This window comes from Ranitomeya imitator, chromosome 4 (assembly GCF_032444005.1).
Source record: "Ranitomeya imitator isolate aRanImi1 chromosome 4, aRanImi1.pri, whole genome shotgun sequence".
NCBI classification, from domain to species: Eukaryota; Metazoa; Chordata; class Amphibia; order Anura; family Dendrobatidae; genus Ranitomeya; species Ranitomeya imitator.
This window is the reverse complement of record NC_091285.1, coordinates 651752521-651771577: the sequence shown is the minus strand read 5'-3', so window position 1 is coordinate 651771577 and position 19057 is coordinate 651752521. Positions and strand designations below refer to the sequence as shown.

At 42.8% G+C, this 19057-nt stretch overlaps 2 protein-coding genes across 2 annotated transcripts in view; both read right to left on the bottom strand.

The window, feature by feature from the left end:
* Positions 1–328: 328 nt before the first annotated feature.
* On the bottom strand, positions 329–6405 carry GNRH1 (gonadotropin releasing hormone 1). The gene is made up of 4 exons (XM_069767027.1): positions 6306–6405; positions 1787–1931; positions 866–955; positions 329–431 (listed from the first exon to the last, which is right to left on the bottom strand). Exons 1-4 carry the CDS (start codon positions 6365–6367, stop codon positions 390–392), a joined length of 339 nt encoding a protein of 112 aa, XP_069623128.1. The 5' UTR covers positions 6368–6405; the 3' UTR covers positions 329–389.
* An 11358-nt stretch (positions 6406–17763) lies between these two features.
* The window catches only part of KCTD9 (potassium channel tetramerization domain containing 9), a 15677-nt gene continuing 14383 nt past the window's right edge, over positions 17764–19057 (bottom strand). Inside the window, exon 12 of the mRNA XM_069767026.1 lies at positions 17764–18643. Within this exon, the coding sequence (XP_069623127.1) occupies positions 18527–18643 (117 nt within the window). The 3' untranslated portion in view covers positions 17764–18526. The remainder of the gene's footprint in view (positions 18644–19057) is intronic.

Below are 19057 nucleotides of genomic sequence, written 5' to 3'. Positions count from 1 at the left end.
GAAAGAAGAAAATTTATCTGATAAAGTATTTAAGAAAGAATTGATGTATGCAAAGTGTGTGGAACCCTCAGTGACTATATAAGGGACATTGCTTGTAGACGGTCAGTAATAGAAATATTAAAAAAAAACATTCGATTCTGTGGACTTACAATATGTAACTTCAAGATCCTGGACCCCAATGAAAAAGTACCAGGGACCCACATTCCACAATATTTATAGTACTGGTGTCTTATGTGGCAGAGGTGCCTTTGGATCCACTTGGGTACCAGGGTCTGGGTGCGCCATATTCTCCAGCACCTCCTATAGTTAATACATAATTACGACATGGTTCACAGTAATGGCAACTTGTACTTTATTACATAATATCTGCTATGAAAGGCGGGACCTCTTCAAATCTTCTTTCTGCCATTTTCTCCCTCCAGCCAATTCATCTGTAAGTCAAAATATACCATAAAGTTCAAATATATAATGTGTAATTGCATCCGAATGGATGAAATCTATAAAATGGATGTAATTTGCCCCACATTAGCTTTTATCCTACTTTGCCAATGCATCAGTTTCTTTATTACAAAACAACTCCTGTCTCAATTTTAGGACTACGCTAAGACCATCTCGCACATGGCCTTCTTTTAAAGTTCCTTTGAGTTCGCCTCGTAATTGTGTTTTGTTTTTAACCAAATATCATCATACTAATTGAAGAATTAAATCCGAAATTATACCACAATAAGCCTATTTGTGCCAATAAACTGGCATGGTTACCACTGATACACTGGAAAAGAGTATGTAATAAAGGCAAGTATTACCACTAATAATCCGCTATATGGTATGATGGTTTTCATAGGGCTGAGTCTTTTCCTCAACTCACCAAGGCTCCTCTTATGAAGCTAAATCTGTTTTGTGGCAGGAAACACTCAAGACGCTTCGGCTCTGTGAACAATGAAACTTCATTCTGAGCCTAAGAAGTGAACAAAGACAGACCATGCTCTAGTTATAGTCTATATGGAGAAAGTTGTGTCAATAGATGAGAAAATATATTGTATTGTTTTTATGGATAATAGTGAAGAGTAGGGTTGGACTGGCCATGGGGTCTACACTCGCGCCACTTTTTTTTTTTTGGTGCATAAGGTCTTCACTGGTAAGTTACAGCCATTCTGCAGTACCTTATAATTCTAAACCTTTTACACTACAAATATCATTACCAGAATTATTTAACAGTATATCAAGTAATTATATCCTATTAACAATAATTTATACATAGACTACACTAAGCTTCCATACCAATAAGGGTCAAGGTTTGAAAATTAATATTTATTGCGATCAGAGTAAAATTGTAAAAAAAAAATCAAATGTAAAATGAAAAAAATCTAGACACATGAACTCCCAGACTATGCAGCTGCCATGGGCCCTTGGAGAAAGGGGGTTTAACTTTGAGAGATGCATTCCACTCATGGGACATATTTTTCCTCCTGGAGGAAAGCGCTTACCTTTTTTTCACAGGGAGCATTGCAAAGCTTCTAAGACCCCCTAGACCTTCATCAAAGGCATCTCAGAAAGCCAACCCGTACACTATTCTACGCTGATGATGGACAATTATAGGGTATCTACCTCCAATAGGTGGCAGTAGGTAGCAAGCTCTCTGTCCGCCAGGAGGAGAGCTAATTTGCAAACATGGTCACTAGTGAGATAAATGTTCTGGTCTTGTTATGACCCCCATATGTATTAGATGGCTTTCGGACAGATACCAGTCTAATGTGTATGGGGAGCTTCAGATCCCAATTGTTATTACCTCTTGGTAGGAGTCCTGGAGCGTTTCTAAATCGCGCTTCCCTCCGGGCTGCAGCCCATATGACCAATGCTGAGAATAACTCGTATGATCAGACAAGAGGAGAACAAGTATAAGGAAGAAACATGGTGTCCCAAGGTGTCTCATCCTGAAATTACAAACGTATATATGTATTATTAAGCAGTTAACAAACTTTCTAACCAGGGACTTATTATATGAGAACTCGGATCACGTAAGCGTCCTATATTGTGCCCAAAAAAAGGACTCTTGAATGCAGGTTATCATGGCTGGTTTTAATTTTGGGACCCTTTCTGGTCCATCCATCCATCTATCTATCTATCTATCTATCTATCTATCTATCTATCTATCTATCTATATGTGTGTTCTTAGTTAACTGCATTGAAAAGAATGGCTAAGTCAGATTCCAAGTAGTGATTAACCTTTTTGTAATCCTAATGTCACCAGGTTTCGCAATACAAACTGCACACATTTTTAACTAGATGTCTTAGGCCTGATGAGGGGGGTGTACTTACAATGAAAATCCATATCAGAATTCTTCATATAATCCTGATAGAAAGCCTTTTTATGAGTCAAGCTAGAATTGGACTCTTAAAATGCTTACTTTAATGTAGGGAAGGAAAATTTTCAAAATGGATTATACAGCCATTCTGACTTGGATTTTCAAAGTAAGTACACAAGGCTCATCAGGTCTTTGAGATGTATGTAATGTATTCTGTTTGAACTGTGAAAATCTGTTGACAGATCCACTCTACTGCACACAGACAAGTCTCTAGGGCTTGTAACATAGAGCCATAGGTTTTCCGAGTGTCGTCATGTTCCGCAATTCTCCCTTTCATCGGAGACAAGACTTCAGTTTTTAGGAGCAGTATGTGTACGTAATTAAGTGTATTTCACCTTTTGGAGGAATGCCAACATTTCCACTTTCATTCTGTGGCACAGGAAATGGTGCACAATAAGGAAGTATTTCGGAATTTACAATAATCTCCTACGAGGAGCTGACAATTCTAGAATACAACATTTACTGTTTCTTATCCAGCAAAATCTCAGTCATCACCGCGGATATGAACGTGTCCGGACTAGCACCATAGATGCTGGTACTACTGGATATACAGTATACTACATTTGGGTGTCCGCCTCCAGTAGACGTATATACATGAAATCAATTCACGACAGAGCGCGCGTTGAGGCCTTTGACTTGCATTGGTTCGGGCGCTGTCCATATAGTGTGTGTTTTACATGCAGATATAAAATACGCTTGTCTGAATGACCCCTGAAGCCCCCATAGATGGCTGTCGGCGAAACAATGGTTCGGCCGGAAAAAAAAAATAACAGCACATGGTTCATGCACATGCCATCCGATTTTTCCTTACCCATCTCATAGCCAACAATTCATCAGCCGAGTACGGTAAATTCACAATGCGAACCGTAAGAATAGATAGAAATAGATGGAGTACTGTGTCCAGTTTTGGGCACCGGTGCTCAGGAAGGATATAATGGAACTAGAGAGAGTACAAAGGAGGGCAACAAAATTAATAAAGGGGATGGGAGAACTACAATACCCAGATAGATTAGCGAAATTAGGATTATTTAGTCTAGAAAAAAGACGACTGAGGGGCGATCTAATAACCATGTATAAGTATATAAGGGGACAATACAAATATCTCGCTGAGGATCTGTTTATACCAAGGAAGGTGACGGGCACAAGTGGGCATTCTTTGCGTCTGGAGGAGAGAAGGTTTTTCCACCAACATAGAAGAGGATTCTTTACTGTTAGGGCAGTGAGAATCTGGAATTGCTTGCCTGAGGAGGTGGTGATGGCGAACTCAGTCGAGGGGTTCAAGAGAGGCCTGGATGTCTTCCTGGAGCAGAACAATATTGTATCATACAATATTAGGTTCTGTAGAAGGACGTAGATCTGGGGATTTATTATGATGGAATATAGGCTGAACTGGATGGACAAATGTCTTTTTTCGGCCTTACTAACTATGTATGTTACTATGTTACAATGAGATATATAATCAGTGCTTTATGTAGTTTTCTGTACTTATATTTGAGTAATAAAGGAAAAAAATGGTGTACGGTCCCTCTTATATTTATTAACCAGCTGAGGAAAAGTAGACAGCTGAGAGCTGGTCTTTAACCTGGGAAGGGAGTAATAAACATGGAGCTTTCCAGGCTATTAATATCAGCTACCAGCTGTCTACGTATCCTTTACAGATTGTTAAAAAGGGAGATCCTAAAAGAAGAAATGACTGGTGTCCACGCTATTTTTAATAACCAGCAAAGGTTAAGCAGACAGATGCACGCTGATATTAAGAGTCTGGAAAGGGGCCATAGATATCGGCCCCCACAACCCTCTATTGCCCCAGAGATGGTGCATCTATTAGATGCACCAATTCAGGCTCTTGGCCTCAGCTCTTCCCGCTTGCTCTGGTGTGTTGGCAAGTGGGGTAATAATACTGGGGTTGATGTCAGCTTTGTAATATCCTCTGACATCAAGCCCAGGGGTTAGTATTTGAGAGAAGTCTATAAGACACCCCCATTACTAACCCTGTAAGTTAAAAAAAAAAAAACACACAGTAAAGTCCTTTATTTGTAAAAAGCACTCCTCGACAACTATCCTCATTCACCCATTTAATACCATAAAAAAAGTAATCCACAGGGTCCGCCGTAAATCCATAATATGGACATCTCACGATGATCCCCCGACTCTGCTATATCCAGAGCCTGTGATGAGCGGTGACATCAGTAATATGACCGCTCACCATGGCCGCCGGAACACACAGAGGAGCACGAGAAATAGCAGCAGTGACTAGCAATGATGTTATTAAGGCTACCGCGGGTCACAACCGGCGGTTCTCACGGTATCCTCTGTGTGATCCGCCAGCTGTAAACTGCTTTAACCTTACTGATGTCACCACTCACAGCGTGAGAAAATTATTATGCTTCTCTTAGTTTGTTCCTGCGGCCATGGTGAGTGGTAATGTTACTCATGTCACAGCTCATTACAGCCTCCGGGCGTAGCAAACTCTGTGATCTTTGTGGGACGTCTTTATTATGGATTATAGAGGACTGTGGATTTTTTTGGTATTAAATGGGTAAAAGAGGGCAATTGTTGAGGAGTGCTTTTTACATTTAGAGGACTTTGTGCGTGTTTCTTGCTTTTGACTATTGGGTTAGTAATATGGGTGTCTGATAGCCGCCTCTCCATTAATAACCTCTGGGCTTGATGTCAGCAGATTATTACAAGCTGACATCAACCCCCAAACCATTATCCAGACTACCAAGGCACCAGGGAAATTGTAAAGAGCCGAGGCTAATCTAATAGATTCGAGGAGGTTGAGGGCTGGTATTATTACTTTGGGAAGGGGCCAATATCCATGGCCTTCCAAGTCTATTTATATGAGCCTGCTTTGCCTTAGCTGATTATTAAAAATAGGGGGCACCCCACCTCTATTGTGACATTAAATATCTACAGGGCATCTGGCCGACATATTCTACTTATATCTGTATATAAGATTGTTTTACTAGTTAATAAATTAGCTTTAAATGACTGAAAATTACTATATGTAAAAGCTGATGTTAAAAACACATTGCATACGGATGCTAGGTGAAAAAAAACAAAAAAAAAACCCGCACCCGCCTGTCAGACTGAATGACACTCGCCAAAGTTTCAGGCTGAGAATGTCAGCCATTTTATCTATATGCAGATGTGAGCGAACCCTTAGAGAGCGCCTGCCAGACATCTCTGATGGCGGCTTATGTCAAAGGATCAGTCCTCTGAAATCGAACATGCTGGATCCTATGTGTTGTCGATAACGACCAATCAAGAGTACAGCTTCCATTTCATATTCTGCTTTTGAAAAATAAAAGCTCCACGGTGATTGGTTGCTATTGGTAACAGGACTTTTGTTTTCTCTTTTAGACCGTATAAAGGACTCTGCCCCTCCGTGCCACGAGGTTCGGAGTCGTCTTTGCGCTGGGTTTTTATTTTTTAGGGAATCATAGTCCCTAGCCAACGTTGTAAACTGACTGACGAATATATCCCTAGGAAAACCACTGGCTGGCTTGTTTTAAAAAAAACAAACACCGCTTCATTCACCCTCCCATGGTCCAGCACTGAGTCTTCATCTCTGCTCCCTCTTTCCATCTGCAGCACTGACCACAGCGCTGCAGCCAATCAGTGAGTTCTATGCCATTGCCCAAGTAGATGGCATGAGCTGCTGAGCTCACCGAGTGGCTGCAGCTCTATTGACAGCGCTGCAGACAATAACACATTGATGGACCAGGGGATGGTGAGTAAGGGACTTTTTTTTTTTTTTTCTTTTCAAACTGCAGCCAGGAGACAGCAGGTTTCCTAAACCGTAAAATTCCTCTTAAACCTTCATTACATTTTCATTTAGCACATACAATTATTTATACAGACCTGGAAAACCCAGAGTATTAAAATCTGATTGCATCTGGCCCTTTACTGTCTGTCGGCAGAGGAGCGTGCACTTACCTGGTCATACGGGTGACAGCAGCACTTCTGCCCAGCGCGGTCTGTTGCCCAGGACTTGTCATCCGCTATTTAAGAGGCGGCACAAACAAAGCTCTTACGGTAAAGGGATCACATTGACCCCATTAGTCTAAAACTTCCCTACTGGTTAATCCAGATTAATTTAGCCACAGCGGGATTAATGCTTCACGACGAAGATGTTCTTTGTCTCATCTCTCCACATGACCTGAGCATCGATTTTTTTTTGGGGGGCTCGTTGACAGTCACATGTAACAGGAATCTGTTAAAGGGAACCAGTCACTTTGGAAAACGCTATTTTCCTACAGATATAGGGTTAATCTGCAGGTAAATAGCGTTACAATGCAGCCTGGCCGCCTTACTGAAAGAGTGGCTACTGGGGGAAACAAAAGTGAACAGATTTCCTCCCTGGAGCCGCCGGCTTTCAGTCGTAGGGGCGCGCACACTCTAGCACTGACAACTCACTCTGCATAGATGAGCTGGAGAGCTGACTGTCGATGGCGGGGGATGGTCACTGCCGCAGCTCACAGTATAATGAGGCGACTGTAGCCATTCCGTGCACAGTATAGTTTGCAGTGCTCCTCATTGCACACCCACATGACTGAAAGCCGGCGTCTCCTGGGAAGAAATAAGTTCATTTTCGGCCAGCAGCTGCAATTTCAGTAAGGTGGCCAGGCAGCATCTTCATGGATGGCGATTGTTGCATAGAGCTTGTTAAAACAAACACTTTTGTAGTTTACTGTTTATTAAAATTTGCAGTTCTTAAGACTTTTCTTTTGTTTACAGCAGATTGCCTAGGAGACCGACCACCGCTGCTGCCTAGCTTAGCTTGTACGCACTGTGCTGAAGCCTGCCGGAATTGGGAGGTAACAGCACTCTCCAGCAATCCTGGCCACTTTCAAAGCAGTGCTTAAAAGCTCAATAAAGAACAACCGGTAAGCACTGCGTATGTTTGGCTACCGCTGCTAAGCAGGCATGGTGGTCAGTCTCCTAGGCAACAAGTTGTAAACAAAAGGGAAGAAAAATGTTAATATCTCAAGAAGAGCAGAACATTTTAAGAAACAGTAAAATTGCAAACGTGTTTGTTTTTTTAACACTATCCGACAATACCCCATCTATGAAGATGGGAATAACACAGGAACGTCGCCAGGATTTTGTGGGCCCCGGGAGAGTCTCAGTGTGCCCCTTTAAGGCCGGGGTCACACTAGACCGTAATACGGACGAGTGCAATGCGATAAAAAAATTGCATAGCACTCGTCCCAATGTTCATCTATGGGGCAGCTCCCATCATCCGATATTTTCTCTGCCGTATTCAGGATCCGAGTGAAATCGCAGCATGCTGCGATTGTCAGCGTTTCGCGGCCGAGAATCGCCAATGAAAGTCTATGGAAGCCCCAAAAATACGGATCACACATGGACCAGCAGTGTGACTTGCGAGGAATACGCAGCGCTGTTAGAAAAGCCGGCAATTCAGTGCGGTGTACAGTAAAATCACACTGACAGCTTAGAATAGAATAGATAGAATAAATGTGTACACATATATATATATACCTATTCTATATATATATATATCTATATATATATATATCTATATATATATATATATATATATATATCGATATATATATATATATATATATCTATATATATATATATATATATCTATATATATATATATATATATATATATCTATAGATATATATATATATCTCTATATATATATATATATATATATATATATATCTATATATATATATATATATCTATATATATCTATATATATCTATATATATCTATATATATATATATATATATATATATATATATATATATATATATATATATATATATATATATATATATCTATCTATCTATCTATCTATCTATCTATCTATCTATATATATATATATATATATATATATATATATATATATATCTCTATATATATATATATCTATATCTATCTATATCTATCTATCTATCTATCTATCTATCTATCTATCTATCTATCTATCTATATATATATATATATCAGCTCCCAGGCTTTCTAGGTAAGTTCCCACGATCTAGGAACAGCCAGCAGAGGGCGCCTCACCGCAAGTGAAGCTAAATATAGAGCATTGATCTATATTTAGCCTCATTCCCGGGGTTTTGCAGCAAGGAGCAGCCTGCATTAGCGGAACTCCTTGCTGCAAAATGTTTTAACCCCTTCAGAAGGATTTACATCGTTGGACTTTACAGATCTGCGGAGGGTAAGGATATTGTTGGTTTATTATGTTTTTTTACTTACAGAACGAGGGTCTTCAGTGACTGGATTGGGCGTAGAATAAAATACTCCAACAACCATTGTTTTTATTTCATTAAAATAATTTATAATAATGTGTTTGTCTTTTATGTAACCCTTTCATTCAATTGGATTAATAATGGATAGGTGTCATAATTAACGCCTCTCCATTATTAATTAGGCTTAATGTCACCTTACAATAGCAAGGTGGCATTAACCCTTCATTACCCCATATCCCACCGCTACACGGGAATGGGAAGAGAGTGGCCAAGTGCCAGAATAGGCGCATCTTCCAGATGTGCCTTTTCTGGGGTGGCTGGGGGCAGGTGTTTTTAGCCAGGGGGGGGGCCAATAACCATGGACCCTCTCCAGGCTATTAATATCTGCCCTCAGTCACTGGCTTTACTACTCTGGCGGAGAAAATTGTGCAGGAGCCCACGCCAATTTTTTCCGCCATTTAACCCCTTAATTTAATAGCTAGAACGGCCAAATTTTGCATAGACACACTACTGACATTAGTAGTGTGGAATATGCAAAAAACATGGGGAGAAGACATGGTTTACTGTATGTAAACCAGGTCTCAAATCATGTCGGGTTTTAGGAAGGAGACAGCAGAAGCCGGCAATTGAATTACCGGCTTTCTGCTATATCGCGCTGGATGAAATATTAATATATATACATATATGTGTCTACTGAGATAGATAGATAGATAGATAGATATATATATATATATATATATATATATACAGCATATATGTTTGGTTTTTTTTTGACACATGGATCCCTTGTATAGCGGTATGTTGGTTTTGCAAGCCTGCGATAAAAACACGCAGTACGGATGCCATACGGATGTCACACGGATCATTTGATGCGAGAAGATCGCATCCTCGCACTGCACTCGGATCACTGTTTTGTAAAAATTTTTGCGATTCTCCTCCGTCAAAAACGGACCTTTTTTTATACGTTGTGTGTGTCCCCGGCCTAACACACACTACAAGTCCTGAGACACAGATAAGGCAGAGAAATCTAGGTATAGTACAAAGCCAAAGATTTCACTTACTTCTTACATTACATGAGTGATATCTACTGTAAATTCTACAATGTCACACAGCAGAGGGGACTCGGGTGATCGAGGGTCCGCAAGCTTCAGTGGTATTAGAGGTAAATGGGATATTGATAAATGTACCCCACTGGTAGAAAGTCTTCTCAACAGTGTACCCTTTACAAAAGTTAATTTCCTCCTATATAGTCCACCATACAGTATAATTGGCCCCATATATTGCTCCATACAGAAAAATGATCCTCATATATTGCTCCATACAGAATAATGAGCCCCATATACTGCTCCATACAGAATAATGAGCCCCATATACTGCTCCATACAGAATAATGAGCCCCATACAGAAAAATGAGCCCCAGATTTTGCTCCATACAGTATAATGAGCCCCGTATAATACTCCATACAATATAATGAGCCCCATATAATACTCCATACGGTATGAGCCCCATATAATACTTCATACAGTATAATAAGCACCATATATTGCTCCACACAGAATAATGAGCCCATATAATATTCCATACTGTATGAGCCCAATATATTGCTCCATGTAGAATAATGAGCCCCATATATTGATTCACACAGAATGAGCTCCATATATTGTTCCATACAGAATAATGAGCCCCATATATTGCCCCATACAAAATAATGATCCCCATATATTGCTCCATACAGAATAATGAGCCCCATATATTGCTCCATACAGTATGAGCCCCATATATTGATTCATACAGAATGAGCTCCATATATTGTTCCATACAGAATAATGAGCCCCATATATTGCTCCATACAGAATAATGAGCCCCATATATTGCTCCATACAGAATAATGAGCCCCATATATTGCTCCATACAGAATAATGAGCCCCATATATTGCTCCATACAGAATAATGAGCCCCATATATTGCTCCATACAGTATGAGCCCCATATATTGATTCATACAGAATGAGCTCCATATATTGTTCCATACAGAATAATGAGCCCCATATATTGCTCCATACAGAATAATGAGCCCCATATATTGCTCCATACAGAATAATGAGCCCCATATATTGCTCCATACAGAATGATCCCCATATATTGCTCCATACAGAATAATGAGCCCCATATATTGCTCCATACTGAATAATGAGCCCCATATAGTGCTCCATACAGAATAATGATCCCATATATTGATTCATACAGAATAATGAGCCCCATATATTGTTCCATAAAGAATAATGAGCCCCATATATTGCTCCATACAGAATAATGAGCCCCATCTAAAACTTTATATCAAACATTCACCTCTCCTCGCTGGCCGCTGATCTGGACTCCTCAGCTCGCAGTTTTCCGGCTCTCTTGCACCGTTACTGCTCAGAGCAGAGGACGCACGCTAGTGACATCATCGCACCCTCTGCCCTGAGACATCAGTCAGTAGATACGAAAGACGCCGGATCTGCGTAGGAACAGGGAGAGCCAAGTATTGCAAGTGCCGGGGCCCAGAGCAAGCAGGGGGCGCCCACTCACGGGCGCTGGCACCGGGGCTCCACCAACTCAGAGGCTCCATAGCGTGCAAGTATCCCCGACAGCCAGTGAGCCCCTCTCGCTTGCTCAGGCCCCCGACACTTCCCTGGGTGCGGACGCTGGCCCTGCAGGGGAGCACAACCTACGGCCTGAGGAATTCGGCTGAACTGTAATACCAAACACAATTACACAAAGCGCCGTTCCTGTAAATATATAACACTGGTCTACAAAAAAAAATTTCTGGCATGGACTTTAAGAACAGTTTTAGACTAATTTGAGGGTGCTGAATTTAAATCTGATCTTATAATTTCTCCAACACATCGCGTTTTTGCGCTATAGGTATATAGCCCATTTTCATGAATTCCATGATAAATATAAGGAGTGTATGAAAAGTGCCGGTTTATACGGTTCACTAAGGTAAATGTAGTTTTCATTTAGTCTCCCAATAAATGTGAGAATATCTTTGTTTTCTTTGAACATACATAATTCCCATTTGTTATGATAACACCCTTGTTTTCTGTGCTACTGGGGCAGTAAAGCTACAGCAGAGCATTGGGTGAAAACTGAATGGCCTCAGCGACAGAGTTTGGCATCTGGCAATAAGAATGTCATCCATGATCCTCTAGTGGATAGGAAGGACATTGTCTTTCCTCCCTTACACATAAACTGGGATTGATGAAGCAGTTCGTCAGAGCTCTCAATCACAGAGGAGAATGCTTTAACTATATATGTTCAACTTTTCCTGGTCTTAGTGAAGAGAAGAAAAAGGCTGGAATATTTGATGGACCTCAAATAAGAACACTTATGAGAAACCCAAATGTTATCACATCAATGAATGAGACAGAAGAAAGAGCTTGGAGGCATTTTGTAATGTGGTGCAGAATTTTCTAGGGAATAAGAAAGCAGACAACTATGAAGAGATTGTGGAAGAGCTACTCATGAGTCTGCGAAATCTTGGATGTAGAATGAGGATCAAGATTCACTATTTACACAGCCATTTGGACTTTTTTCCAGAGAACCTTGGGGATGTGAGCGAGGAACAAGGGGAGCGTTTTCATCAGGACATTAAAACAATGGAAGAACGGTATCAAGGCCGGTGGGACTCACATATGATGGCTGACTATTGCTGGAGCTTGATGAGAGACAACCCAGAAGCTAAATGTACATCACAGATCAGCCAAGAAAACAAAGTTCACATAACTGCCATTTGCGATTCTTCTGTGTGCCATATATATGTGTTTTTATATTTTGTAGTTTAATTCTGTAAGTATATTTGATTTGCTGTACATAGACTTTGTAATCTTTGTTATTCCTTGATTAAGAATATACAAATGTAGTACCGAAAATCAGGTGTTTTTATCATAAAACATTAGGAGTAATTTTCATCAAAAATTGAAAATCTCTCGAAATCCTGATGTGATAGCCAAAAACGGAGTTCATATTCGTAATCAGCAGCCAAAATTGACCTAAAATACGTTTTTGCCAGAAAAATTGCATTGACCAGTGTAATAGAAGCAAGGAAAATAGAATTATTCTTACCGTTAATTCGGTTTCTAGGAACCTTCCACGACGGCATACGGAGGTTGCCTCTTTGCCCTAATGGGGAACAGGAAATGGAGAGGTTAAAAGGCCCTCCCACCTCCCTCTCACCAGTGACTTATAACTGAAAACCATAGCACCAGTTTACCTTGAATCCCAGATTTTAATCCAGGAGTATATAGGGAGGGAACTAGCGCCGTCGTGGAAGGTTCCTAGAAACCGAATTAACGGGAAGAATAATTCTATTTTCTCTAGTCACCTTCCACAACGGCATACGGAGGAATACCAACTAATTTTGGCACTAGGGAGGGACAACGGCCTGGAGTACTTTCCGGCCGAAGACTAAATCCTTGTTGGACATTACGTCTAGTCTGTAATGTTTGGAGAAAGTATGCAACGAGGACCACGTGGCTGCCCTGCAGATTTGCTCTGTTGATGCACCTGCTCTTTCTGCCCAGGAGACTGAGGTTGATCTAGTCGAATGAGCCTTGATTCCCACTGGAGGAATTTTATCTTGAGCGAGATACGCTTCTGCTATCGCTTTCTTTATCCAGTTGGCAATAGTGCTTTTTGCTACTTTCTTTCCTTTATTTTGTCCTGATGGATGGACAAACAGATTCTGGTCAATTCTGTAAGAGCTGGTCTGCTCTAGGTAAAATAATACAATGCGTCTGACATCCAGAGTATGAAATTTCTCTTCTTTTGGATTTGTTGGATTCTGGCAAAAAGAAGGTAAAATGATTTCCTGAGAGCGGTGGAAATCTGATACGACCTTTGGAAGAAAGGAGGGGTCAAGGCGCAGTATTATAGAGTCATCTCGGATAGACAAGTATGGTTCTCTCATTGAGAGAACCTGTAATTCTCCTACCCTCCTTGCTGAGGTAATGGCCACTAGAAAAATTGTTTTATAAATCAGGTTTTTCTGCGAGCAGGAGGATAATGGTTCAAAGGGTGCACCTGTAAGTCCTTGTAATACCAGATTCAGGTCCCATAAAGGTACTGTTATTTGTTTTTTAGGATTCATCCTAGAGGCTGATATCATGAACCTCTTAATCCAGCGATGATTTGCCAGATCCTGGTCAAATATTGAACTGAGTGCGGAAACTTGGACTTTTAGGGTGCTCGGCCTGAGGCCTATTTCTAGGCCTTTTTGCAAAAAATCTAGAATTTGCGACAGATTTGGATTAAGGGGATCTGGTACTTCGGGAAGACAAAAGGATGAGAATTTCTTCCAGATTTTATTATATATAGCAATGGTCACCGGTTTCCTTGATTTTTGAAGTGTGGAAACCACTGCTTCTGATAGTCCTTTGGCTCTCAACACCTGGGCTTCAGTAGCCATGCCGCCAGATTCCATTTGTGGACATCTAGGAGATGTATTGGTCCTTGGGAAAGAAGGTTTTCTTCCATCGGAAACTGGAATGGCCCATCCACCTGTAAATCCACAATCAGGTTGTACCAACTCCTCTTTGGCCACAATGGGGCTACCAATATAGTTGGTGTTCGTTCTTCCCGAACCTTCTGCAAGACCTTTGCCAATATCGGAATTGGTGGAAACGCATATGCCAGTCGAAAATTCCATTCCTGGGCCAATGCATCCACTCCTCTGGAGCCGTCTCTGGGGTTTAGGGAGAAGAAGGCTTCGACTTTCGCATTTTGCCGGGATGCAAAGAGGTCGATTTCTGGAAGACCCCATTTGTCCACCAGCATCTTGAAACTTTGGTTGCTCAAACACCATTCTCCAGGATGTATGTCTTGACGGCTTAGATAATCCGCCTGAGTGTTGGATGAGCCTTTCAGGTGAACTGCCGTCAGGGATAACAGATGTCTTTCTGCCCAGGAACATATTCTGGCCGATATGTTCTTCAGGTTATTGTTTTTTGAACTGCCCTGATGTCTGATGTGAGCCACCGTGGTCACATTGTCTGAATATATTCGGACATGATGTCTCTTGATAAAGATGACCCCCCATCAGGAGGGCTTCCTCTACAGCTTTTAGCTCTCTGTAGTTGGATGATTTTCTGCTCGTCGATTGATCACAGAGCCCTTGGAAAGGGGTGTGATTTATCATGGCCCCCCAGCCTCTTTTGCTGGCATCTATTGTGACCGTAGTCAGAGGAACCTGAGACCAACTGACTCCTTTTTGTAAATTTTTCGGAGTCATCCACCACGCCAGAGAGGCCTTGACACAGCCCGGTGTGTACAGTCTCCTGTTCAAAGAACTGGGCTGACCATTCCAATTCTGTAGGATATGTGCCTGAAGAATGCTGGAATGGGCTTGGGCCCAGGGTACCGATTGGATGCAAGCTGTCATCGATCCTAGTAGAGACATGCCTTCTCTGATTGTAGGGAATCTGGTGTCTCTGAACATCTTGACTTTTGATAGTAGAGTCAGACGATGTTCCAATGGGAGGAAGGACATTTGTCTTGCAGAGTCCAGAACTCCTCCCAGGAATTTCCTGCATTTGGAGGGTCGTAGGTGAGATTTTTCTACATTCGGCACCCATCCCAGAGATGTCAGAATATCGAGCGTCTTTGATACATGAGACTCCAGAGATTGTTTAGTGGGAGCCGCTAATAAAAGGTCGTCTAGGTATGGCACTATACAGACGCCTTGCCTCCGGATGAAGGAGACTACTTCCTCCATTACTTTGGAAAAAACTCTTGGAGCAGAGGAGATTCCAAACGGAAGGACGTTGAACTGATAGTGCTCTATCAGCCGTCCCTTCTGCACTGCAAACTTGAGATACTGGCGATGTCTCTGATGAATGGGGATGTGAAAGTAAGCATCTTTCAAATCGATAGTGGCCATGTAGGAGTGCGGGCTTATCAAGGGAATCGCATTTTTCACTGATTCCATCTTGAATTTTCTGTATTTGACATGCCGGTTGAGGCCCTTCAGATTTATAATAATACGGGACTCGCCCGATGGTTTGGGAACCAGAAATAGACGAGAATAGTGTCCCCGATCCCTCTCTGATTCCGGAACCTGGGATATCACATTTGACCTCTTTAGGGTCTTGAGACCCGACTCTAGAGTGGACTGGTCTTTCACTGAGGGAAGGGAGGTGATTTTTAGACCCCGTGGGGGAGAGGAATTGAGTTCTATTAGAAGACCCTCTTCGATGACTTTGAGGACCCAGGAGCAATTGGTGATTTTTTGCCACTGGAATATAAATTCTGAGAGTCTCCCCCCCACCGGGTCGAAGTCACCGCTTCTCTTGTTGAGACTGCTGCTGCTGTTGCTGAGGGATAAGGATGTTTCTCCCCCCTCCCTTCGGGTAACTCCACCTCCCAGACTTGCCTTTCCCTCTCTGAGAGGTTTGGCCCTGAAAGGGACGAAAAAACTTCTTTTTGGGAGTTTTTTGCTCTGGGAGGGCTTTCTTTTTATCGGTTGCCTTCTCCAAGATGTCATCCAGGGAAGGCCCGAAGACATAATTACCTTTAAATGGTATGGCGCATAATTTGGCCTTGGAGGTGATATCACCAGACCACATTTTTAACCAAAGCGCCCTTCTAGCCGAATTGGTCTGTACTAATGACCTGGCAGCAATTCTGATGGTTTCCATAGAAGAGTCTGCTAGGAAACCCATGGCTCTAAGGAGACTGGGTAGCGATTCCAACAATTCAGCTCTAGATGTACCCTGGGATATGTGGGATTCTAGTTCACCTAACCAACGAAAAAGTGCTCTAGCCACGCAGGTTGAAGCAATGTTGGCTTTGAGGGCTACCGAGGAGGTTTCCCACGATTTTTTTAACAGACTTTCAATTTTTCTGTCCATCGGGTCTTTCAATTGAGACGAGTCTTCGAATGGAAGAGCCGTTCTCTTAGCCACTCTTGCCACCTGTGAATCAGCTTTCGGAACATCCCATTTGGTCAGATCTCCTTCTAAGGGGAATCTATGCTTCATCTCGGATGGAGTACTGAGACGTTTTTCAGGAAGTTCCCACTCTTGATCAATCATATCAGATATATTTGAGTGGATCGGGATCCCCACCCGTTTACCCTTGGATATACCGCCAAACATCTGGTCCTGTATGGACTGTGGCTCTGGCTCTTCCTCCAGCCCCATAGTACTGCGTACAGCAGCAACTAAATCCTCAACCCATTCTGAAGAGAAAAGATACTTCCGAACTTCAGAGGTTATAGGGGACGTAGGTTCCCATCTACCCGAGGATGAGGCATAGGAGAGGTCTGAATCAGATTCAGAATCCTCCTCCTGGAGAGTTTTTTCTCCCAAGATGGTGGCAGCTTAATGTTACAGATGGCACACTTCTTTTTTTGTAGTAGTTTTGGGGGTAGACTTTTCTCCCTGCAATGAGAGGGGAGAGAGAGTCATGCTAATAGTCATACCCCCAAATACTATCTAAGGACCCCTTGTCCCTGCGGCACTTACTGTGGCAGGGGCAGCGCTGGGCTCTGCAAGTGCAGGGCAGGTACTGCTCTCCATGATAGGATAGTCTTACCTGCGACGTTTTCTGGCAGGTTTTATGCTCTGTGGCATGTCCCAGCCCCCAGCGATTGTAAAATTCCTCCTCCCCTCCATGGTCCAGGGTGGAGGACGCTGTCCTGCACGAGATACCGCCGGCGGAAGTGCCTTCAGGGCGCCCAGAAAAGACCGGAAGTGACGCGCGCGATCACTTCCGGGTCGCCAGCGGCATGTGGAGAGGACACTGGAGAGCTCCAGGAGGACTCCGGATAGGAACGCTAGCCTGCTTTGCCCTCACGGGGGCGCGGGAAGGCTAGGACCAGGTCCCGAGGACACCGTAGAAGGGCGCGACGGGAGCAGCATAAGCGGAAGGGGGAGGTAAGAAACGACCCCATGCTGCCTGGTTTATAATTTAAGCAGAGCCTGCGTAGCAGTAGTTACCGGCCACCACTGCATACGAAGTAAACCTCTCCTGTCCCATGGGGAACAGGAAAGACACTAGTGAGAGGGAGGTGGGAGGGCCTTTTAACCTCTCCATTTCCTGTTCCCCATTAGGGCAAAGAGGCAACCTCCGTATGCCGTCGTGGAAGGTGACTAGAGAAAAATTGGTCACACACTGAATTCCTTCCAAAAATATTTATTGAATATATAGGGTGGGGGTAACAGTTCAGCATTTTATTCTGTCATTTTGCATAACTGAGAAAGAGCTTCAGAAGCAGCTGTGACAGATCACATAAGGCACCGAGTAACCCCATGGCGGCTAGGCCGCAGAACACGGGGCGATACAGCTATGATAGGACTTCTCTACCCTCCCCCCATCCCAGATGTGCTACATGGTTCCTAGAAGTCCTTTCCACCCCTCTCTTTCTGGACTTTCATCCTATATTTGGTCTTTGCAGCCTAAAACCTCGACCGTTTGTTTCCTATACATAACTATTGTGCTACACAACATGGATTGTATGTGCATAGAGTACAAGTTTGCAAACAGTTTGTATACTTACTTGGCAAACTCCAAAAAAAAGAATAGGTGACCCCTCAACAACCAATAGAAAGTTTCCAAACTTTCCAGCAGCTGATAAGTAGCGAATTTAACCCATTGGCGGCCCAACATTGCGGTATCAGATTAGTGCTGAGCGGTGGAGCTCGTTGCCACCATACAATTTCCTGCCAGCCTGGCACCTCAGGCCAGGATTCACTAAAGCAGCGAGTCGGGTGCAGGTTTGGGTGTAACAGGCTAAAGCTGCCATGCACCACCACATGTGTGCCCCCCGAGAAAAATCAGTGAGAATAGATGATTACAGTACAGAGATTAAATATGTGTGCCCCAGCGCTATGTGCGGGAAGCTGGGAGGATCCAGTACACCGGCGATCGGAGGCGAACGCTCTATCTGACGCTCTGTGACATGTGTAGTGGAGTCAGCATCTCCTCAAATATTGCACCTTTTACATTGGACCCTCGGAGATTGGCTTCTTGGAGGTCGCAGCCGGACAGGTCACAGTTCTAGAGGACAAAAGTAAAATTAGTAAGTGTTACCCATTAGACTTTACTCCTAGGTAAAGTGTCCATTCAGGTTAGATAGTGGTCAGAAGAACATAGGTTCCACCAAAAGATACTCCCGCACACATGTGCATGCTCAGCTCGGCCCCACTCCCAGGGCATCACACTGGTGTTGTGACAGGAGCTCCAAACAAAAGCCCCACCGGACCATATAAGTGCTACTCCAACACACGACCAACCCCTACCACGCAAAGAACAGGCTCAGCTCCTGAGCCCGCTACACACACCCACACCTGGACTGCACGAAACCATATGTGACAGGTCGTTAAGGGGTTCGCTCAATATACCCAATATTATTCTCCTCCTGCAGTCAAGGAGAAAGTGGGCAGTAGCCCAAACAGATAGTCTGCCAATTCT